The sequence below is a fragment of the Chionomys nivalis genome, chromosome 8 (assembly GCF_950005125.1).
Source record: "Chionomys nivalis chromosome 8, mChiNiv1.1, whole genome shotgun sequence".
Classification (NCBI taxonomy): Eukaryota; Metazoa; Chordata; class Mammalia; order Rodentia; family Cricetidae; genus Chionomys; species Chionomys nivalis.
The window spans coordinates 19,777,766-19,799,383 of record NC_080093.1 but is presented as its reverse complement, the minus strand read 5'-3'; the positions used below and the strand labels follow the sequence as shown (position 1 = coordinate 19,799,383).

At 42.4% G+C, this 21,618-nt stretch overlaps 1 protein-coding gene across 2 annotated transcripts; it reads left to right on the top strand.

Annotated features, from left to right (window-relative positions):
* The first annotated feature begins 53 nt into the window (after positions 1-53).
* On the top strand, positions 54-19,948 carry Ccnj (cyclin J). 2 transcript variants are annotated; one of them, XM_057779995.1, is made up of 6 exons: positions 54-215; positions 751-860; positions 5,889-6,099; positions 16,054-16,353; positions 16,475-16,598; positions 17,144-19,948. In XM_057779995.1, exons 2-6 carry the CDS (start codon positions 792-794, stop codon positions 17,541-17,543), a joined length of 1,104 nt encoding a protein of 367 aa, XP_057635978.1. In that variant the 5' UTR covers positions 54-215; positions 751-791; the 3' UTR covers positions 17,544-19,948. The 2 variants fall into 2 exon arrangements, with proteins under 2 accessions (XP_057635978.1, XP_057635977.1); XM_057779994.1 differs by having other exon boundaries at positions 16,439-16,598.
* The last annotated feature ends 1,670 nt before the right edge of the window (positions 19,949-21,618 follow it).

Here is a 21,618-nt window from a genome sequence, read left to right as displayed (position 1 = left end):
CGCGAGACGAGATTGGCAGCGCGGGGCGGCCCGTGCCCCCGCGCTGGCTTTGTACGCCGAGCCGCCTGCCGGTCCTTTAACAATGGGCGGCGCGAGCGGCCCGGTGCTGGGCCCGAGCTGAGACGGGGGCTCCGCGGCCGACCGTCCGCGGCATGAGCGCTACCCGCGCCCCGCGAACACCGGCCGGGCTGGGGCTGTGAGGGCCGCGGGTCCCGGTAAGAAGCCGCGCGAGCCGGGCAGGCTTGGCCGGGAGGGCAGCGTCGCGAGGGGAGGCGAGGCTCCTGGCACGGCCGACCGGTCGGCCTTTTGTTCGCCGCTCGGGGGACGCGGCGCGGCGGCGGCGGCCGTGCCTCAGACCCCGGGGTGGTAGAGCGCGCCGGCTTGCCCGCGCGGACCTGGCCCAGCGCTGCTCACCCTCCATTCCTGCCGCGTCCGGACTGTGTCGGCTGTGCAGGACGGAGGCGTTCGAACCCGGGACTCGGAGAGCCCGAACCCGGCCGTCGCGCCTCGAGCGCCCCAAGCTTGCAACTTCCCGCGACTCCTCCGGCTGGCGGTCGCAGGCTAAGCCTGCGCCTCTGTCTTGGGAGATCAGGCCTTGCTGGCCTTGGAGGATGGCTGCTTGGGGTCGGGTCAGGTGAAGATGAGCAGCCGCGCGAGGTGACCTGAGGTCACGGCGCTAGTGATGGGGACGCGGAGGGTCGTGGGGTGGGGGGGTGCTGGCGGTGACCGCGTCTGGGGCGTGTCTTCCAGACTGAAGCTGAGGCGTCTGGCCGGGCGCGCCGCCGGCTTCCATGGAGCTGGAGGGGCAGTGGTGGCGAGGACAGCTGGCTGCGGATATTCACCAGGCGCTTCGGTACAAGGTAACCCCGAGGCCCTACCTTCCCATCCCCGCTCTTGTGCTCCCTGGAAAGGCAAATTGGGTTCTTGACTCTACAGGGCAAAGAAGGCGAGTGCGCTTACTTGTCAGGGTTAATTAACCTCTTCCTTCCCTGGGCTGCATCAGAAGAACCTGTAACTGTGGAGAGGAGTGGGGCGTGGTAGTTGGGAGAAGGAAGGTGGAAAACGATGTTGCAATGTTGCCAGGTGGAGCATGGATTTGATTTTATACACACACAGACACACACACACACACACACATATATACATACATACACTCTGACTTTGTATCGAGTGAACAGCCGTCTTTGCTCGCTGCTGCATGCAGCTGTTGTAAGCCACAGTTGGGCATAACTCAGCACCACGGCCTTTCCTCAAACTTGGTGTGAGACTTCAGATTACTTTTTTCTCTTTCTCTGTTTCCTCTGTAAGAGGAGAAATAGCAATAGCAACGCTGGAGCGTTTCTTACGGGCTGATTGTGAAATCTGTTGTCTGTACTCTAAAGGGACTTAGAACAGTGCCCAACCTATAGTAAGAACTATGTGCTAACATAACTTACTGTTACCTGGTCCTTCAGATTTGAGGCTGTTTGAAAAGCCTTGAGGTGGAAGGAAAGAGCTACTCTTTGGTAATATCACGTGAAGAGAGTAGATGCGGTATACTTAATAAGCACTGGAAAAAATGCAGTCTTTGGGACCAAAGTCTTTGTATTGTTGCTTCTTCAGGAACGATTTTACTTTGAGTGTCTGTAAATCAGATTTATAGGATAGCCCTGTTTCTCTGACAGCCAGAGCAGAGATCTAGAAAGATCTCTAATTCGGTTTCACCTTGGTTCTTAAGTGTAGAAAACTAACAATCAGAACAGCTGACTCTTCATTAGGAAGCTCATGTAGCTTGAGGCTGAAGGGTCCCAGGATAATGGGTCTGCATCTTGTGTATCTGACCACATGCAGGAGGTTGGGACATGAAGTCCTGGCTTAAAACTTGTTAAACTTGCACCCTTTTCCCCAATGCTTGAAATTTGTGACTGCTCTTTACTAATCCTGACATTCAGTCTCCAATTCCCCCACAGCCACCCCAGACCCATGTGAGACTGCGTTACATACATGTTCCAGCTGTGGACCGATTCTTTGGCATGTTAGGGGAAAGTTGTCCTAATTCACTTTTGATTTTTGGGAGAGAGAGATATGGATTTTCTAAGTGTCAGTCTCTTGATCTCTCTAGTATGTAGCAAACTAGTTAGTTGGTATAATGATACCTTTTTGTGTGGATGTGGAAGTTTAAAGACTTTTTTTCCCATGGTGATCCCCATGGTCTTTACCTTCTAATATATTATGTGTAGGTAGTTTTAACCCTGAGTAGTTATCTGGATTACTTTTGCAGGTGATCTTAGAAGTAGAATTTTCCTTTTTAAAATTAGGATTTGTTTGCTTTTGTGCAGTCTCTGAAGGGGCCACAGAATAAGACAGGTGAACGGGAGGAATTTCTTCTGAAGCCTGTCTCAGGCCACCTGTTGCAGACTGCTCAGGCTTGCCTTTAAGCTCAGTGTAGACCATGGTCCTGATTTCAGGGAATGGTAACATTTTATAAAGGATTTGCACTAATTAGTAGGACTTGAACTTTACAACCGAAGAGGTCCCTATTTGTAGTGCACTGGAATCAAGGAAGTTAAACTTTCCTCATAAAATGCCAATATCAGCTCCTAACCAGAGATTTAGTCATTTATTTATGGAACATGTTAGAACTTAGTATATGCAAGGTGTTTGAGCAGTGGCTTAGTGCCACAGGCATGGCCCTTGCCTACGTAGACTCCAATCTGTTTTATAAGTCAAAGGCATCTGAAGGTAGCTCTTCTCTGGGGTAGTTGCATTCATTTGCTGTGAAAGACAGTCTATATTTAGTCCCAGTAAAGAGGTAGTTGATGTGACCAGCATTGTATTTACTGGGAAAGTGAAGTGCGCTGAGCACCAGCTGTACTACTTTTGTAAATAACAGCTTCCCGCTGACACCGACTTCGCAGGCCTGTCCCATAAGTGCTTGTCTTCAGTCATTCTGCTCTGGTGGTGTAAGGTGATTGAGGAGCTACAAAGACAAATGGAGACAACGGTCTTGTGAGAAACATTAAGAAAGTATTGGTCCCCAGGAGTTGCAGTTATATTTGGGAGTTTGCTGTAGGCTAGAGATGCACCGTTCTGGGTAGGGATGGCATTTGAAGTGCTTAGCTGGTGAGGACTTAAGACTCAAGGTGGTGCATTTGGCTTTCTTGTGCTTTGGTCCTTTACGTTCCTGAGAAGCAAATCAAAATAAGAGTTCTGTTCTAAGGGACTAAGAAAAGATAGCAGAAGAAACTGTGGCTGAGGAAGGTACAGCCCATTTTCTGCGCCTGCACATCTGTAGTCCTGCGCAAAGAGGACTGGCTCTAGCAGTCATCCGCAGCGCTTGTCCTTCCCACTGAAAACGGCAAGGGGATTTCATTGGACGTATTATTAAAATCTCTGGGGCAGGTCAGGTAGCTCAACAGGTTATGTGAGATATTATGGGATGGCGCAGTGGGTGCTTGTGGTTTGAGGGATGGAGAGAACCAACTCTACAAAGCTATCCTCTTTTCTCAGCCCACAAACACCATGTGCTCACACGGTAGTAACAGCGAATGAGAAAAACCTCATTGATGGCCCCGGGGTTCCGGTCTCTTTTTACTAACGTTGGTAAAACTAGCATCGTTAAAAATAAAGCCCACCAATATTTTCCAGGTATGATTCCTAGTCTTCTAATGTAATATTCAGCCCTTTTTCCCCCCCTACAACTCCTTATCCCGTGGGCCAAGCTAGGTCTTCTTTGGTGTTTTTAATAACTTGTGATGTCAACAGTGTATTGTAATAATCTCTGCATTTTAATTCACCTGCTAGGAAGAGATTTGAGACAATTTCCATTGTTTATCCACAGAACTATAAATTATAAGTTTTCCTCTTTCTAAACTAAAACTCTGTACTCTTTCCAGTTCCTCTGCCACCTGACCCTAATAACCACTATTCTATGCTGCTCTGTGACTTTGACCAAATACTTGGTATAAATGAAATCATAGTAATATAATCATTGTCCACTTGTGTGACTTGGCATATTTTCTTCACGGTTCATCCGTGCAGCATATGTCACTTTTTTCTTTCTTGATACGGGATTTTTCAGTAGCTGTGGAATCTGTCCTGGAACTAGCTCTTGTAGACCTCAAACTCACTGACATCCGGCTTCACAATTTCCTTTTTAAAGCTGAATTGTATGTGTGTATGTTCGTTCATCCATCTCATTTTGCTCATTGTGGGTAATGGTATTATGGACATGAGTGTACAAATACCTACCTGTCTTTCTACTCTCAAATATTTGGGATATATAAATAAAAGTAGAAATGCAGAGTCATGGGGTGATTCTATATTTAAGTTTTTGAAAGCTACCACACTGTTCTCTACAGCAGTTGCATCACTTATGTTACCATTAGTAATGGGTAAGGATTCTAGTTTCTTCATAGCCTTGTCAATACTTGTTATTTTCTCTTTGAGGCATTTTTGGGGGTGGGGTTTTGATAATAGCAATCTAGATGAGTATGAAGTGGTAGCTTGTGGTTTTGGTTTGCATTTTTTGTAGTGATTAATGGTGTTGAGCATCTCTGTACTTGTTGGTTACTTTATGTTTTTTCTCTGTATGTCTCTTTGTGTTTTGTAAAATACTTGGTATTTTTGCGGATGTTATGATTGATGCTCTGGATCTCGTCCTCTACCATTCCTTCATATTGCTCTGAGAAAGGATCTCCCACGAAACCGGAACTTGTTTTGGCTAGATTGTCTGGCCAGCAAGCCCTGGAAGTCTGCCTGCCTTTGCCTTCCCTGATGTTGAAGTTAGAGACCTGTGCAGCCGTACCCAACTTTTTGTATAAGTCCTAGGGATTTGAGTTTGGGTCTTGATGCCCGTAGAATGTTCTCCTACCCTTTCAGCCACCTCCCTAGCCCGCTTGCCTGTTTTCTTAGGAAAAATGTCTGTTTATTTTCCCACTTTAAAATTGGTTGTTTTATTACTTTTGAGTTATAGGAATGTTTTTTGTAATTTGTGAAGGATTGGGGATATAGATAAGTAACAGTGTGTCCAGTCTGTGCAAGGTCATGGGTTCAATTCTTAGCACTCTAGAACAAGAAAAAAGAGAAAGCTTAAAAAATATTTTGGCTACTAACCTCTTACCAGATATATGATCTTAAACGTTTTCTCTCATCCTGTGGACTGCTTTTTTCACTTGATGTTATTTTTCAAGATACAGTTTATTTATGAATTCAGTATACTTACTCCTTTTTTTAGTTTTACTTCTGTGTGCTTTTGGTATTTATGGTTCTTTATTCTGTTGTGATTACTTGTCAAGTTTATTCTTGGTCTTACACTCATAAAATGAATTTGAAAGCTTCCCCTCTTGATACATATTTGGACACCCTCCCCCCCCCGTGTGTGTGTGTGGTGTTGCATGTTGCTGAGAACTGAGCACTGAATTCAGGGCTTTGCACATGATAAGAATATGCTGTAACACTAAGCTAAATTTCCAGTCCCAGAATCTCTTAATATTACAGAGTTTAGAAACAAATTGTATATCATTGTCCTAAGAGTGAATACTGGTGATTTAAAAAGTTTTGTGTATATGAAAGGTGGCAAGGTAAAGATCCTAAATGACAGGAGGGAAGTAAGGTTAAAGATAGTGATGGGTTAGTGCTGATCTCTATATGAAGTGTATTGTCTGCACAGTTGAGGAGCATACTCACCAGTCTGCTCCCTCTCAACCTAGGAAGGGTGTATTTGGGTTGCGGTTGGCTTTGCGTTTGTTTTTCTTAAAGCCATGCACCCTCTTCCCACTCAACTTTATTTCTACATTTGAAGCCAAGCATGTCTTTAAGCTCTTACAACAGAATATTTTAGAAAAACCACATTAAGTCTGCATTATGAAGATCTTTCTATAGATTAAATGTTCTTCCTTTTCATTTAGGAGCTGAAGTTGCCTTCTTACAAGGGCCAGTCCCCTCAACTGAGTCTCAGGCGATATTTTGCTGATTTGATTGCCATTGTGAGCAATCGCTTCACTCTGTGCCCTTCTGCCCGCCACCTGGCTGTCTATTTGCTGGACCTGTTCATGGATCGCTATGACATCTCTATTCAGCAGCTGCATTTAGTTGCACTTTCCTGTCTGCTTCTAGCAAGTGAGTATGAATCTGATTTACATGACTCAGAATCTACATGTTTATATGATAGAGCTATAGTGAACTCAGTGAAGTATTTTCAAATCCCAGTCATTTCAGTTCATTGCTTTTAGGAATTATATACTGTGCTTGTTAACTAGATATTAAAAAATAGTTCTGGCATTTTTTAAAAAATACATGCCCAAGCCCTACATCCTGAAGATTGATACAAATTCTAAGCAGCACAGATATACTGGTTAATCTCCATTGTCAACACAATTTGAATCACCTAGGAGATACCTCTGCTCATCTGTGTGGAGTTTCCAGAGAGGTTTAACTGAGGAGAGACCTACCTCAGATGCAGGTAGCACCATCCCATAAGTTGGGGCCTAGACTAAATAAAAAGGGGAAAGGAGAAAGCCAGCTGACCCCTTACATTCCCTTGTCTCTGCTTCCCAGTCAGCACTACAGATGGAGCCACTGCTGCCACTGTGTCTTCCCCACCATGACAGACTGCCTTCCTCTGAACTGTGAGCCAAAGTAAACCCTTCTCCTTTAGCCTACTGTGGTCAGATATGAGAGAAGTCACAATATACTGTGCCAGAATTTGAATAATAGGGACTGGATGTTTTTATTTTTAACACTTTAAAAATTCCAAAGGTAATTTTGGTTGAGAACCTTTGTTCTTGATCAGTGATTGACAGTCAAAAGCAACTTAGGGAACACTACAATATCTAATGTGTAGATGCTTTGGATACTACTAAACCCCCTGGATTCAAAGAACAAGTCCCAAGAACCAAACATCTCTGACTCAAACATCAGTGTAGCTGGAGTTGAAAACTGTCTTAAAGGTGCTTCACCATTTGTCGTTCATGGTGTAAGTTAAATGAACTCAGTCGGTTTGCTACAGCTGATACTAAGTGGCTTTGGTATATAATCTGATAGACTCTTATTTATTACCCATACAGAATGTGCTGCTAGGCTCTTGGTGCTGAAACTCACTCATCTTGTTTGCTAGTATCTACACTGATGAGAGAGGGCATATAAAAGAATGGAAATCGAGTTTTTCTTCATTCAACAAAGTAAAAAGATCACATTCAATATAAGTCGAATTGATAGTTGTATTTGATATTGTTTTTTGTATTATCCATATCATTAAACCTTATTTCAAAGTAGTATATAGTTGTTATTGTCGGCCTTGACCTCTGATCTCACTGGAAGGTTGGCATCCAATATGGCTGCTGTGGTAAGCGCATTCCCATTAGGCGGTGAAGCTAGTAATCTTTCTAAAATACCTTTTTGCTTAGACACTAATAAACCCATAAAACTCAGTGCATTATTAGGTAGTATCATTTCCAGATATGAGCCTCTTAAATTTTATTTACTTGCTCCAAGACTGCTACCTAAATGACTTTTTAAATTATTTCAGATCCTTTGTGAAACCAGATGAGTAAATAAAATCCAACTGTAGTGATGGCTTCCCACTGCCTGTGGGTCTGGGTGAGAACTGGTTAATGAAGCATTTAGCATCCTTACAGATCAGCTGCTGGTCTTGTCTTATCCATCATGTGCCTCCTAAGCCAAATTTTTAGCAGAATGCTGTTTACTTCCTGAATGTCTTTATTTCCCTTTGGAATCTGTTTTCCTCTAAGATTCAGACACATAGTTCCCCCTCCCCATCTTAAAGCCAGAGAAGTAGTACTTACACATTTGTAATTAACTTTAATTAAAGTTTTATGCTCATAGGAAATCATATATAAAATGCTACATGTGTTTCATCACTGGCTATGAAACCCTTTAGAGTTTTATCTGCATAAGATTGGAAAACCCCTTGCTTGACAGGTCAGGTGTATGAAAATCCAAAAGTAATATATTTGTCTGTTTTTATCCCCTAGAATGTTAGGTTACAGAATTAGCTCATAATGGAGACCTATGCTGGCCATCAGACAAAAGCAATATTTTAAATTTTTAAGTCAATAATGAAAAAATAGTTTTATGGCCTGAGATTGTCTACTCAACCATTGCCAAGTTCCAGTTTGCTCTCTGTGGTTCTTAGAGTATTGTGAACCAAGTAGGAAGCTAAGCTTGATGTATTGTAAATAAAGAATGATGTTAGTACAGTTTCATAAAATAACTTACATTGTGACTAAAGTTTGCTTACCAGTAACTTACCAAACTGACTAGTGTTACTTATATTACATGGCACTACTGGAGTCCACTTCAAGATCTGGTTAGTTACTAAGAGTTTTAAGCCAGACATGACAGACCCTACATTCAGACAACACTGCAAGACCCTGTGTGTAGGAGGAAACGTTTTTGATCACCCTGCAGTGCTGGCCATCATGATGCTAAGTTCCTACACTTTGCTATTTCCCTAACAGAGGAAGGGAACTTGATTCTTGTAATGTGTTAGGATAGCTGAGATTGAGTTTTCAGTTCTTGTATTTAAACTACTAACTGCAATATATGGTTGTGATCCTTTTATTCTGTGGAAGATTATTTGGTGTAATTAATGTGACAATGTATAATTTTTAAAGCTTATTTTCTAGTAACAAGGTGTAGTGTTTGTATTTGTTGTAGTTCGGATATGAATTGCTAATGGGGCTCACCATTCCAGAGGGGAGTAGAGTCCATGACCATGGCAGGGAGCAGTAGCTGAGAACTTGACATGTTGAGACACCAACTGTGAGGCAGAGAGAGGACCAACTGGAATGGTGGGGGCTTCTGAGACCTCAAAGTCCACCTCCAGCCGGGCGGTGGTGGCGCACGCCTCTAATCCCAGTACTTGGGAGGCAGAGGCAGGCGGATCTCTGTGAGTTTGAGACCAGCCTGGTCTACAAGAGCTAGTTCCAGGACAGGCTCCAAAACCACAGAGAAACCTTGTCTCGAAAAACCAAAAAAAAAAAAAAAAGTCCACCTCCAGTGACATACCTCCTTCCACAAAGCCACAGTTCCACCCCCTGGGTACCAAGCATTCAAAGAAGTGAGCCTATGGGAGCATTTTCATTCAAAGCACCACAATCACTGACTACTAGGACAACCAGAACTTAGTTATGCTGTCACCTTTGACCCCCATGTTCCTGAGAGAGACTTGGTTTTACATTCTTCCTTTTCCAAGGTAGAGTGGGTGTGTTCCGTGTACACATCAAAGCCTCAGCCCTCCTAAGTAAGTGATAGGTAAGAGTTGAAGACATTGGAACTTAGATTACAACAGTCTATCCTCCTCTCCATCTCTAATACATCCAAAAAGCTTAGGATGTTTATAAACTGATAGTCTGTTTTCAGTGTTTGATATGTGTTACAAACTTGTGGAATCTAGTATTTTTTTAAATAGATTTGATCTAGTTTATTTGTTTACCGTCCAAGGTAGACACCTATTTTTACTGCAGTCTTTTTTTTGTTAATATTTATTTATTTTTAAATATTTATTTATTATGTATACAATATTCTGTCTGTGTGTATGTCTGCAGGCCAGAAGAGGGCACCAGATCTCATTACAGATGGTTGTGAGCCACCATGTGGTTGCCGGGAAAAGAACTCAGGACCTTTGGAAGAGCAGGCAATGCTCTTAACCACTGAGCCATCTCTCCAGCCCCCATTGTTAATATTTATTTTATTATGTATACAATATTCTGTCTGTGTGTATGTCTGCAGGCCAGAAAAGGACACCAGATCTCATTACAGATGGTTGTAAGCCACCATGTGGTTGCCAGGAATTGAACTCAGGACCTTTGGAAGAGCAGGCAATGCTCTTAACCACTGAGCCATCTCTCCAGCCCCAATCTAGTACTTCTTATATTTTTTTTTTCTTTTCTTTTTCTCTCTTTTTGGTTGATGTTTTTGTTTGTTTTCTGAGACAGGGTATCTCTGTGTATCCCTGGCTGTCCTAGAACTTGCCTTGAACTCAGAGATTCACTGACCTCTGCCTTCCAAGTATTGGGATTAAAGGTGTGTGCTATCATACTTGGCAGAGTCTACATTTATATAATAATTGGATGCTGTATATAATGTGGCCCAAGACAGATCACAGTTTGTATGTTCTTGGAGCTAATGCTTATCCACCTACCTGTGTAGCTACATTACTGGAATTGTGAAGAAAGGGCCTGCACATTATCTGATTTGAAAGTGCTTTGTAGTATTTAGGAGTCAGATTATAGTGATGGGGTTTTTTTAGGTTTGAATCACTAACTACAAATTTCAGTAACCCTTGGTTCTCAGGTTAATTCTCTATAAAATGGAAGTAAAACATGCCTAGCTTATAAAAGTTGTTGTGTGGAGCAAGTAGGGCAACATAGGAAAATTGCAGTATAGAAAGTTGAGCATTGGATGACCCAGTTCTTCCAGTATGCTGTTCTGGAATCTCTAGCTTGGCTTTTTTTCTCTTAAAGGGTCTGGCTTCTTCTAAAATGGCTGTGTTTGTCCATGAAAGTAACTGTTCTTATATTTTAGCTGTTTTCCCTGGCTTGCTTCAGCTTATTTGAGCAGCATTAGGCTTACGGGCAATTTGTAAGCAGCCTTGGAGATGAGGCTTCTGATATAGGCTCTTAGTGCTTATAATTTGTAACAAGTGTTCTTTTTGGCTCCCCAGTATTAAGTTGCTTTTTTTTTTTTTTACTTAAATTAAATCGCACAATCGTTTTGATTTACATTTTAATTTTTAATGAGTTTAGCCTCCCTATCCCCATTGGTTGCCTTTCCTGTTCTTTCCATATTTCTCTATTAAATTTATGGTCTTAGTAATTTGTGAGAATTCTTTGTATATTAGTATAGATGACTTTTCTAGTTGATAGTGAAAGAATAGAATGTTGGCTGAGCTCCAGATGGGATCATCCACTCTAATCATTGTATCGATCTTCCCTGCCACAAAGCCACCATTTGCTATTGTGTTTAAAATGTGGTTTCCATGGCTGGTCTGTACATTTCCCATAAGGGAAAGACGGCCTAGTATTTTGTTTTTGGCCTCTAATTCTTTATTTTTCTGGGAAGCAGTATGAATTGCCTTTATCTTCGTTTCCTGTTTGGGTCCTTTATCAATATAATCATATGGCTTCTGGTATTTCCTTTCAAGTGAAAAAAAAAGCCCTGATCTTTGGTCTGTGTGTATAAACAAGTAAATTTAAACTATGCGTAGCAGTTAACACAATAATGATAGATGTGAATGCATGTAACTCATTGATGTTATCACACTTATAGAAATTCTTGTCCATTTGTTGAGTATATACCACTATCTATGACAAAAAGGTTCTCAAAAACGGAAAACTGAATTAGAATCCCAAATGTGGTGATTTATGCAGCATGTTGTTTATTATTTTTTTAGACAGGGTCTTAATATGTAGTTGGCTGGCCTGAAACTTCTTATGTACACCAGTCTGGTCTTGAATACATAGAGATTCACCTGCTCTGCTTCCCAAGTGCTGGGATTAAAGACCTGTGCCACCATGCCTGGCATGCATTTTATTTTATTTTTAAATGAATTACTTTTACTTTATATGCATTGATGGTTTGCCTGCATGCATGTCTGTGTAATGGATCCCTTGTAACTAGAGTTGCAGACAGATGTGAGCCACCATGTGGGTCTAGAGAATTGAGCCTGGGTTTTCTGGAAGAGCCACTGCTCTTAATGGCAGAGCTGTCTCTCTAGCCCCATGCAATTTATTTTTAACTTTGGAAATCAGCATATGAAAGAAAATCAGAATACAAATTCCTTGACATTTACTTAATATTTTTATAAGCACAGCTACAGAAGTCTGCCATCCTCACAACTGCCCCCATCTAATCTGGCATGGTGTTTTCCTTTAGAAGTGCAGATTGGAGGATGTAAATGTCTTCCTTCTGGCTCCCATTTTTGGTTCACTCAACTTTTTGACCCTGGGTGAGCTGGCTGACCTCATGTAACATCTTGGTTTCTTGAGCTGTGAAATTGACCATAAACAGTTTTATTTTTTGATGATGAAAGTTTCAAGGGGAGAATATGAAATACCCTTGATCCTTGAATTATAGTGAATTATGGCATATTAATTTCTTCAAAGGAACTTAAAGCATGATATAAATAAACTCATTAATTTTTATAACATTCCTTTGAAGTATGTAGCTAGTACTGCTGTACATAAATGGCAAGGTGCTTGAAAGCCCTGATGATTTCATCTGGAGGGACTGAACAATTGCCTGCATCATTTTCCTTCTGCATAACTTCATGTCATTACTCTGAGAACAATGGCTTCTTTTCCTCTTCAGTGGTGATGCTGATCACGGTCATGAAGAGCATTGTGGTCTAAAAGGCCATTTTTACATGACTTGAATTAGGAAAGGCTGTCTAGAGTCTTAAAGTCTCAATTATGTAAGTTTTGCTTCTCTCTGCAGTAGTCTTTAAAGAGCAGTTTTAACCTGGGGGATGCAGGATGTTTGTAATTCTAGATCCTCAGGAGACTGTACCAGGAGGATGTCAAGTCTGTGACCAGTCTGGGCAACTTAAATCAGCATTTTGAAATTAAAATTGAAAAGGGTTGATAGTATAGCTCAGTTGTATAGCAGCTGCCTAGCATGTATAAAGCTTTCACAGGACCCAGTACGTCAAAAAGTGGTTAGTTTTAAAGAAGTTCACAGACTCTCTAGAGCTGGAGTAGCCTAAAGATAGGAGTTTAGAGTCTCCTGACATCAAGGACAAAACCTTCTACCCCAATTCTGTTTCCTAAGCAAACTCCTAGGTAGGCAGCAGTGCTTTTTCCAGCCCTCAGATCAGACAGTGTTAGCAAAGCGCGCACACACACACACACACCCGCCTGTAGTAGGGAGCTGCGGGCCTCTTCCCACAGCCTGGCTCATGGTTGCCTGGCTAGCTTATGCCCCAAAATAATGACACACAAACTGTATTCTTTTAAACACTGCTTGGCCCATTTCTATTCATGTGTGTAGCACCCCAAGGAGCGCTTACCGGGAAGATTCTAGCCTACGTCCATCCTGGGTCAGAGCTTTATCGCGTCTGCCGGGGAGAGGGGAGCATGGCGTCTGCTCCAGAGAGCAGAGCTGTCGAGTCTGAGCTCACTTCCTCTTCCTCCCAGCATTCTATTCTGTCTACTCCACCCACCTAAGGGGTAGCCTATCAAATGGGCCAAGGCAGTTTGTTTATTGACAAATGACCTTCCTCCATCACCCGCCCCCTACCCACTGCAGCACCCTGGTGAGCTGATTGGCCTTGGCCTTTGCCGTCTTTAGTCTGTTACAAATCCACCCCTTCAAGAAATATAGTTTCCCTGCTTTGGCAGTCTTTCTTACCTTTCCCTATAAATTGTTTATAAATGGGTATTTCTAAGGAAAACAGATACTGAAATCATTATCAAGATATTGAAACAATTTTTATATATAATGTGTGCTTTTGGGGAATAACTTTTTAACAGTAGTGGTGCACACCTTTTATCCCAGCATTTGGGAGGCAGAGGCAGGAAGATCTCTGTAAGTTCAAGGCCAGCCTGGTCTGCAAGAGCTAGTTCCAGGGCAGGCAACAAAGTGACACAAATCCTATCTCGAAAAACAAAACAAAAAAAAGAACTAATGTAAACTCCCTTGTGAGAAATCTATAATTATAACTTAAACACCAGTGTAAAGTAGAACACAGTACTGAGAGGTAGAGTGTGTTAGCACTAATCTCTGTTCTTCCGTGGGCATGGTAATGTCCCAGAGACAGGCATGGGTTGCAGAAGTACCTAAATGCATGCTTTATGTGTAGTAATGCTTGTTTGAAAATTTAAATGTAAGTTGGTTCATAATCTGTAAGAAACACTTTTCTTAGGTGGAAAGATAATCTCATTCAGTGAGTAGTCTGGAAGCCTCTCAGAAGTTGATGCTTCAAATTATGAACCTTACCATGTCACCTTTGCTCCTACTCTGCCTTGAGTAAGGGGATTTAAAAGAAGATAAGAATCTACCCCTCTCCCCCATCACCCCCTTTGCTTTAAAGCTTTATTCTTGGAGAGAAGGGAAACATGGCACTTGGGTGTGCGTACTGTGTGGAGCTAGGAGGACAAGTTTGTGAAGTTTGATCTCTTCTTCCACCCTTCTGGGGATTGCACTCAGGTTTCCAGCACCTTCACCTACTGAGCCACCTCATTGGCCCAACTTTTGAGCCTTTTGAGACAGGTTCTCACAGTATGGCCTGTGTATATAGCCTCACACTTACTGTCCTGCCTTCGCCTTCCTAATGATTACAGGCACATGTTGTCATGCTCCATGATCTACCATGTAACATGAGGGTCAGGTTTGTTGGGGTTTATGTCCTCCCACCAGGTCCCACAGTCATTAGGTCCCAAAGAAAATCACAGAGAGTGTCTATATTAGCTTATAAACTGATTGGCCCATTAACTCAGGCTTCTTATTATCCCTTATATCTTATATTAACCCATTATTCTTATCTATGTTAGCCACATGACTCAGTACCTTTTTCAGCAGGGCAGGTCACATCCTGCTTCTTCAGTGGTCTGGGCAGGACTGTGAGGAGTGGGCTTCCTTCCCAGAATTCACCTGTTCTCATCACCCCGCCTCTACTTCCTGTCTGGTTGACCTGCCTATACTTCCTACCTGACCAATCAGTGTTTATTTAAAATATGATTGACAGGATACAGACAATTCTCCCATACCATTTCCCCCTCTTTTTTTTTCTTTTTTTTTTTAAACAAAGGAAAATATCCATAGTCCATTTTTGGGGGGAATGTGGGCATAGTATTCCAGGCTACTTCTGGCTGGTTGGGGGCGCTGATAATCTTATGGGCACCTAAAGAAAATTTAGAATTGTGATCAAGTCCTGATTGGAATATCCTGTGAGTCTTGGTCATCTCACGCAGCAGTCTTGAACCTGTTCTGGATGAAGAACTCAGACATCTGGGTCATCTGTTTCTGCTGGAGATTTCTCAGATGGTCCTCCTTGATCAAACCTGATTTTTCTTAACTCAGAATGAATCTATAGCCTCTCATTTCCTGTGGAAACAAAAGCAAAAACTCTTCTCCAAAGTAACATATTTTTTACTACAATTTTGAAGTCAAGGTATTTTCAAAATACGTATCTTGGATTAATTCTGCAGCATTTATAAGCTGTTGCTCCTTTCTCAGCATTCAAACAATTCAAAGAGAGCATAATAACATACAGTATCAAGATTCTTTGTGTATTTTTCATCTTTAGGGAAGATGGCGATGATGGCTCTATGGTAGCAATCTCTGACCCTGCTTTCTTCCTCCCAGAATTCAGTTCTGTCTACCCTGCCTACCTATGTTCTGACCTATCAGGCCAAGCAGTTTTCTTTATTAATTAACCAATGAAAGCAACACATAGATAGAACCTCCTACACCACTACCATACCTAGCCCCCCCCCTTCCCTTTTTTGAAAAATAAACTTACAGAAGAGGAGCGAGAGAGGTAGGCTTGTTCTTTGTGTGTTTGTTTTGGAAATAACAGTGCCTGTATTAGTTATTTACTCAGTTTTTCTTTCATATTTCCTTTCTCACTGCTATTGAGATTATGCTGAAAATCTGCCAAGATTACATATGTGATGCTGACTAGTTTCCAGAAAAAGTTAGGAATTCCTGGGGAGTGTGGCTCAGTGTGAAGCACTCACCAAATAAAGTTCTGATGTTAAATTCTTGGTGCTCTAAAATGATTTTCTTTAACCAGCTACTGCACACTCCTTGGGGGGTGGAGAATCAAGTAGGTAGTTACTGCCTCATTAGCCTGTATGACTGTTTTCTTTATGCCATAAGACACTGTTCAAATCTGTACACATTTTTTTTTCAGAGAATGGTTAAATGTAAAGGGTGGGGAAGTACTAGGAAAGACAATGTGCAAACATGAAGATTGTTCTGATGAGATAGAGACAATATCCTTAAATCTGTGTGTGTCCTACTAGCAAGACACAAGGTCCCATTTAACTGGTAAGATCTCCAAAGATCACTTTTCTAACATTTTCTCCACCCCTTTCCCCTTCTTACAAGGTAAATTTGAAGAGAAAGAAGACAGTGTGCCTAAACTGGAGCAGCTCAACAGCCTGGGCTGTATGACTAACATGAATCTGGTGCTAACGAAGCAGAATCTGCTGCATATGGAACTGTTGCTATTAGAGACCTTTCAGTGGAACCTCTGCCTTCCCACAGCTGCCCACTTCATTGAGTATTACCTCTCTGAAGCAGTGCATGAGACGGATCTTCATGACGGCTGGCCAATGATTTGCTTGGAAAAGACTAAACTCTACATGGCCAAATATGCAGATTACTTCCTGGAAGTATCTCTGCAAGGTGAGTTATTAGAATACCCTCATGTGACTGTGCATTGATAACACATGTATTCTGTTGCTTAAGTTCATTTTTGGTGTCTCCACAGATTATGCCTTTCTAAATTATGCACCTTCTTTAGTAGCTGCTGCATGTGTGGCTTCTTCGAGGATTATCCTTCGTCTTTCTCCAACATGGCCTACGAGACTGCATCGTCTTACTGCCTACTCCTGGGATTTCTTAGTACAGTGTATTGAACGACTATTGGTGTAAGCCTTTTCGCTCTCGCATTTGTAATATCTAGTTAATATTTTCGTTTGGGTATAATGTATCCTAGAAACTACTTCTCAAAGGCCCAAGGCTCTGAGGGTAGTTCAGTTGCTCACTGCTGAGAACAAATAGTGCCTTGCAGCAAAAGAGTGTTCTTTGCCTGTGAACCAGGTAAAAGCTCCATGCTGTAAGACTCTACGTAGTTGGAGCTGTTGCATATGTGGAGGCCCATGGCACTGAGGTCAGTCCAGGAAGATCTCACCCCACTCTCATCTCCATACCACTGGATTTTAAGGGTCGTCAGGATGTGACTTCAAATTCCCAGTTGGAAAAAATCCTCAAAACTCCCAGCAATATTTCTACTGAGATCAATCACTTGAGAAAGCTATGAGTAAGACGTCACTGTTATTAGGATGGTGGCACAGTGACAGCTACTTAGGTAGCAGTAGTGGCTGCTTATGACATGAGCTATGGCGCAGGTGGGACGTGGGACTTAGCAGCATTCTTGCCAGGTAATGTTATTGTTTCCTTTCTCTTGTCTCAGTGCTCACGATAATGATGTGAAAGAAGCGAACAAACAGAGGGGACAGTCAGCTCCTCCCACAGCACAGCTGGGTGTGTTCCAGACAGCTCAGCCCTCAAGACCAGTTCACTTCCAGCAGCCTCAGTATCTTCATCAGACCTCGGTGCAGTGTCGACACCCTGTGTCAGAGCAGCCAGGCCGGCAGCAGATTGTGTCTGCCACACACACCTCGTCTTACACCCTGCAGCCTTGTCCTGCGGGCTTCCAAACTAGTGTTCAGGGCCTGGGCCACATGCAGACTGGTGTTGGGATGTCCCTGGCCATACCAGTGGAAGTTAAGCCCTGTCTCAGTGTTTCCTATAACCGGAGTTACCAGATAAATGAACATTTCCCATGTATTACTCCATGCTTTGAGAGGTGATGACGTATATATCATAGATCATAACTGACCCAGACTGCTCTGAGATGGATAGCTCTGGGGCAAGCTTTTTATTTTCCTCTTCAAAAGGAAAGGAAAACAGATAGTACCAGTGCAGCAGGCACCAGCACCAGGAGACTGTTCACTGCCTTGAGTACCTAGGAGGACTCGGCAGACACTAACGGTGTAAGGCTGTGACAGAAATGTTCCAGCCTTGACTGATGGTCTAAACATTTCAAAATGCTTAATGCAGCTGAAAATTTGCCATTCTGAGATTTGAGCTGTGGTAGGCTTTGGGGTCTTACGCTGGCACATACATCAAAGACTTCCTGTTTGTCTGTGGACTTGCCAAACCATCTTTTATGAAGGAAAGTTAACAGTGTTAATTTTTGAAAAATTGTTTTAATCTTTCTGCTCAGAGTCTTTTTGGCCTCCTGGTGGGTTCAAGCTCCCCAGTTGCTAAGTATACTAATCTGTGCAGTTAAAAAAAACACAGATGATTTTATATCACTTCCTATCATAAATAATATACATGTCTGGATTTATATACTAAAATTAGGGGTGAAGCAGATACATACTTTGAAATCATGATCATAATTTTTGTTTTACTCTGGTAGTTTTCCCCCTAAGTAATCAGCCCCGATTCTTCAGGATTAAGTACATTTAACTCAGGGAACTTGTAGTACTTGGAAACACTTAGCTGTAACCAACATGCCTTGCAGTGTTCGTGTGTGAACTACCTGTGTAACATAGGCTACAATGCTCCTGCTGGGATGAGAATCTAAAGTGGGTCGTTTGGTGCTCACGCGGGGACAGGTTGTGCGTCACCCCATGCAATCAGAGGTTGATAATCAGTTCTGTCGTCCAGTTTTCAGGAAAAGGCATACTGAATGGTGTCGGTACTAGAGTAGAGTCTGGAGTTGAGGGTGGCCAGGGTAGTACTCAGGTTGGGCTAATGCAGCACTTTGTTATGGGGAGGGTAGTTCTGGAAGCAACCTTGGAATCCAGCAAGTCAAGCTAAGCAAGCAGGGGTACTGATTTAAAATTTCAGTAGCTATTTTCATTAGATTGGCTGTGCAGCTGCCCTGGGACAATTCATTATATTGGTAGTGAGTAAAAACAGCAATAATAGTCATCACAGCGAGGGCAACCTGGCCATAAAATATTGGGGGAGGGGGCAGATAAACTTAAAAAGTAAAAAATAACTGATAAACTGTATACATTGTGCTCTTATCCATGGAAGAAGAAAGAATTGATGGAGGGAAACTTCGTGGTTTAAAATGAGTAAGGCGTGTCTGTGTTTTTATAAGATAGCACTTGAATAGAAGGGAAACTGGCAGATGTGCGACCACCAGAGTGTGTTGATGAGGACTCACTCTAAAGATGGGGTGTGTCACAGGAGTCTAGCAACTAGCCAGTGGCGTCTGTTGGGAAGGGAAGGGCTCCGCAGCTTGATGGATTGGTAGAGGCAGCTCCGGTGGGTGAGTGCCAGTGAGTGGCTGCTGCCAACAGGAATTTTTAGGGAAATGTCCTTTCCTTAAAGGAAGCTAACTTTCGTATTTAGAATGCAGAACACAGTGTGGACTTACTAGTCTGGTGCTGAAAACCACACAGAGGAGCACACATGGCAGTTCTCAAGCATGAAAATGGTTACCCCCTTTCCTCTTTAAAAAGGCTGCTCATTGGATTTTATAATTCTTACCTTAGGAAAACTTGAATTATCAGGAGAAAGTAGGTTCAAAAGATGATAATGTGTCTTTCACATTCACAGACAGAGCCCAGCAACATGGAGTCCAGTTTTCAGTATTGTAACTACCTCAGTAATGCTATGAATGTAAGCTATTGGGATAGAAATCCTAACTTGAAACAACAGCCAGTGCCTGTGGTAATTTAATGTCTTGTCAAATGCTTTTAGTGATTGGTTCTGTGTCATTCTTATTGTCGAAGACTATTTGCCTTTTTAAAAAGCTTATTAACACTTTTTCCTGTTTATATTTAAAAAGCTGAAGAACACTGGATTAATCCTTATGGGGGTAGTCAAGTAATTGATGACTATTGCTGCATACCCAGTGTGGGAGGCCGGAAAATCATGACTATTTTAAAACCGTAGAATTCGATATAAATGGAACTCAACAGCAGTTAGCTTGGGGTGGGGGCTGTGTGAGTTTTGTTTTGTTTAATTTATTAATTAGTCTTAAAAGTTGTTTTTGTTTTGACATTACTGGACCATCATTAAATGTGTACTGTGAAAAAATTAATGGTGTGTACAAAGGACTTAACGAGAGTCCTTAAATAAACACTATTCGAGTACAAACTGCAAACCAAAATATCTGTGCTCTGACTGACCACAAACAGGAGTATGGTGCTAAGTCTACACAGCAGGGTTAGATGAGTGCTATGCACTTGATTTTAAATAAAAGTAGTTTTCATGAAAATGGTCTTGCTGGTTTTGTTCTAAGTACAGGCTTGTCAAATGTAACCTCTGAGCCATGTTGTCGTGCATGTCAGACTTGCAGTCACAAATGGATTTACTAAGAGGCTTCCAGATAGAGAACATTGTCAGTGACAGGAAACATTTGTCCCTTTATGTATTACATCCTGATCATTAAAACCCATTAGAGTATATCAGACCACTTTGCCTTTTAACCTTAAAATGACTTGCGTGTTAGTAACTAAATTTTTTTACTGAAGATATTTTTTTCATACAATACGCTTTGATCAGTGTCCCTCCCTCGTCTTCCAGGTCTTTCCCACTCGTCCAGCTCTATGCCTCTTTCTCTCAATCTTTAGAAAAGAAATGAGAGAGGGTAGGACAAAGCTGGAGAAAAGGAAGCACATGACAGAGATATGCGTGCACACACAAACCATAAACACAAAATTAGAAGCCAAAATATATAAGCACTCTGTGAGTTCGAGGCCAGCCTGGTCTACAAAGGGAGTTCCAGGACAGGCTCCAAAGCTACAGAGAAACCCTGTCTCGAAAAACAAAAAACAAAAAAAAAAAAAAACAAAATATATAAGCAAAGGCCAATAAGGGGGGAAAATGCCCAGACAAAGCATGAGACAAAAATATTCCCAGAGAATCATTGAGTTCATTGTGAGTCAGTTAGCCCTGCTCTTCAATGTGGCTTGTATACTCAGTAACTCCACTGGAGTAGATTTTCCTTTGTGAGCTATTGTCTATTAGAAGCAGTTTTTTGTTTAGAGATGGAGGGTGTATCTACTTCCCCTCTCAGTTCTGGGACCCAATTTGGCTTGGGCCTGTGTAGCCCCTATGCATGCTGCTACCTACTCTGTGTTCATACCTTCATCAGTCCTGGTGTGTCTGGAAGCCTTGTTTCCTTGGCCTCTTCCATCCCCACTGGCTCTTAGAATATTTTTACCTCCTGCAAGATTTCCTGAGCCCTGAGAGGAGAGGTTTGATGGAGCTAGCCCATTGAGGATTGAGCATTTCCAGCTCTCTCCCTGACCATTGTCTGACTGTTAGTCTGTTTCCATCTACTACAGGTGGGAACTTCTCTGATGATAGCTGAGCAAGACACTGATCTATTGGCTAGCAAAATGTTACTAGGATTCATTTTGTTGATATATTTCTTGCTTTTTTTTTTTTTTTTTTTTTTTTTTTGGAGACAGGTTTCTCTGTGGCTTTGGAACCTGTCCTAAGCTCTTTTAGACCAGGCTGGCCTCTAACTCACAATGATCCACCTGCCTCTGTCTCCTGAGTGCTGGGATTAAAGGTGTGCACCACCACCGCCACCTGGCATTGGTACATTTCTTTAGCAGAACGATAGTATTTGGTTCCCCGTAGATCCATGGCCTCTCTAGTCCCAGGTTCTTAGCCTGAGTGCTGGGTGGGGACTCCATCTCCTGGAGTAGGCCTTAAATCCAGTCACACGTAGCTGTGAATTCTAGTAGTATCTTAGAAGCTGGTGCTTCAGGAAACCTGCAGTCTGAGCTCTTAAGACAAATCAGGACAGCCAAGCAGTGGTGGTGCACGCCTTTAATCCCAGCACTCAGGAGGCAGAGGCAGGCGGATCTCTGAGTTCCAGGCCAGCCTGGTCTATACGAGCCAGGACAG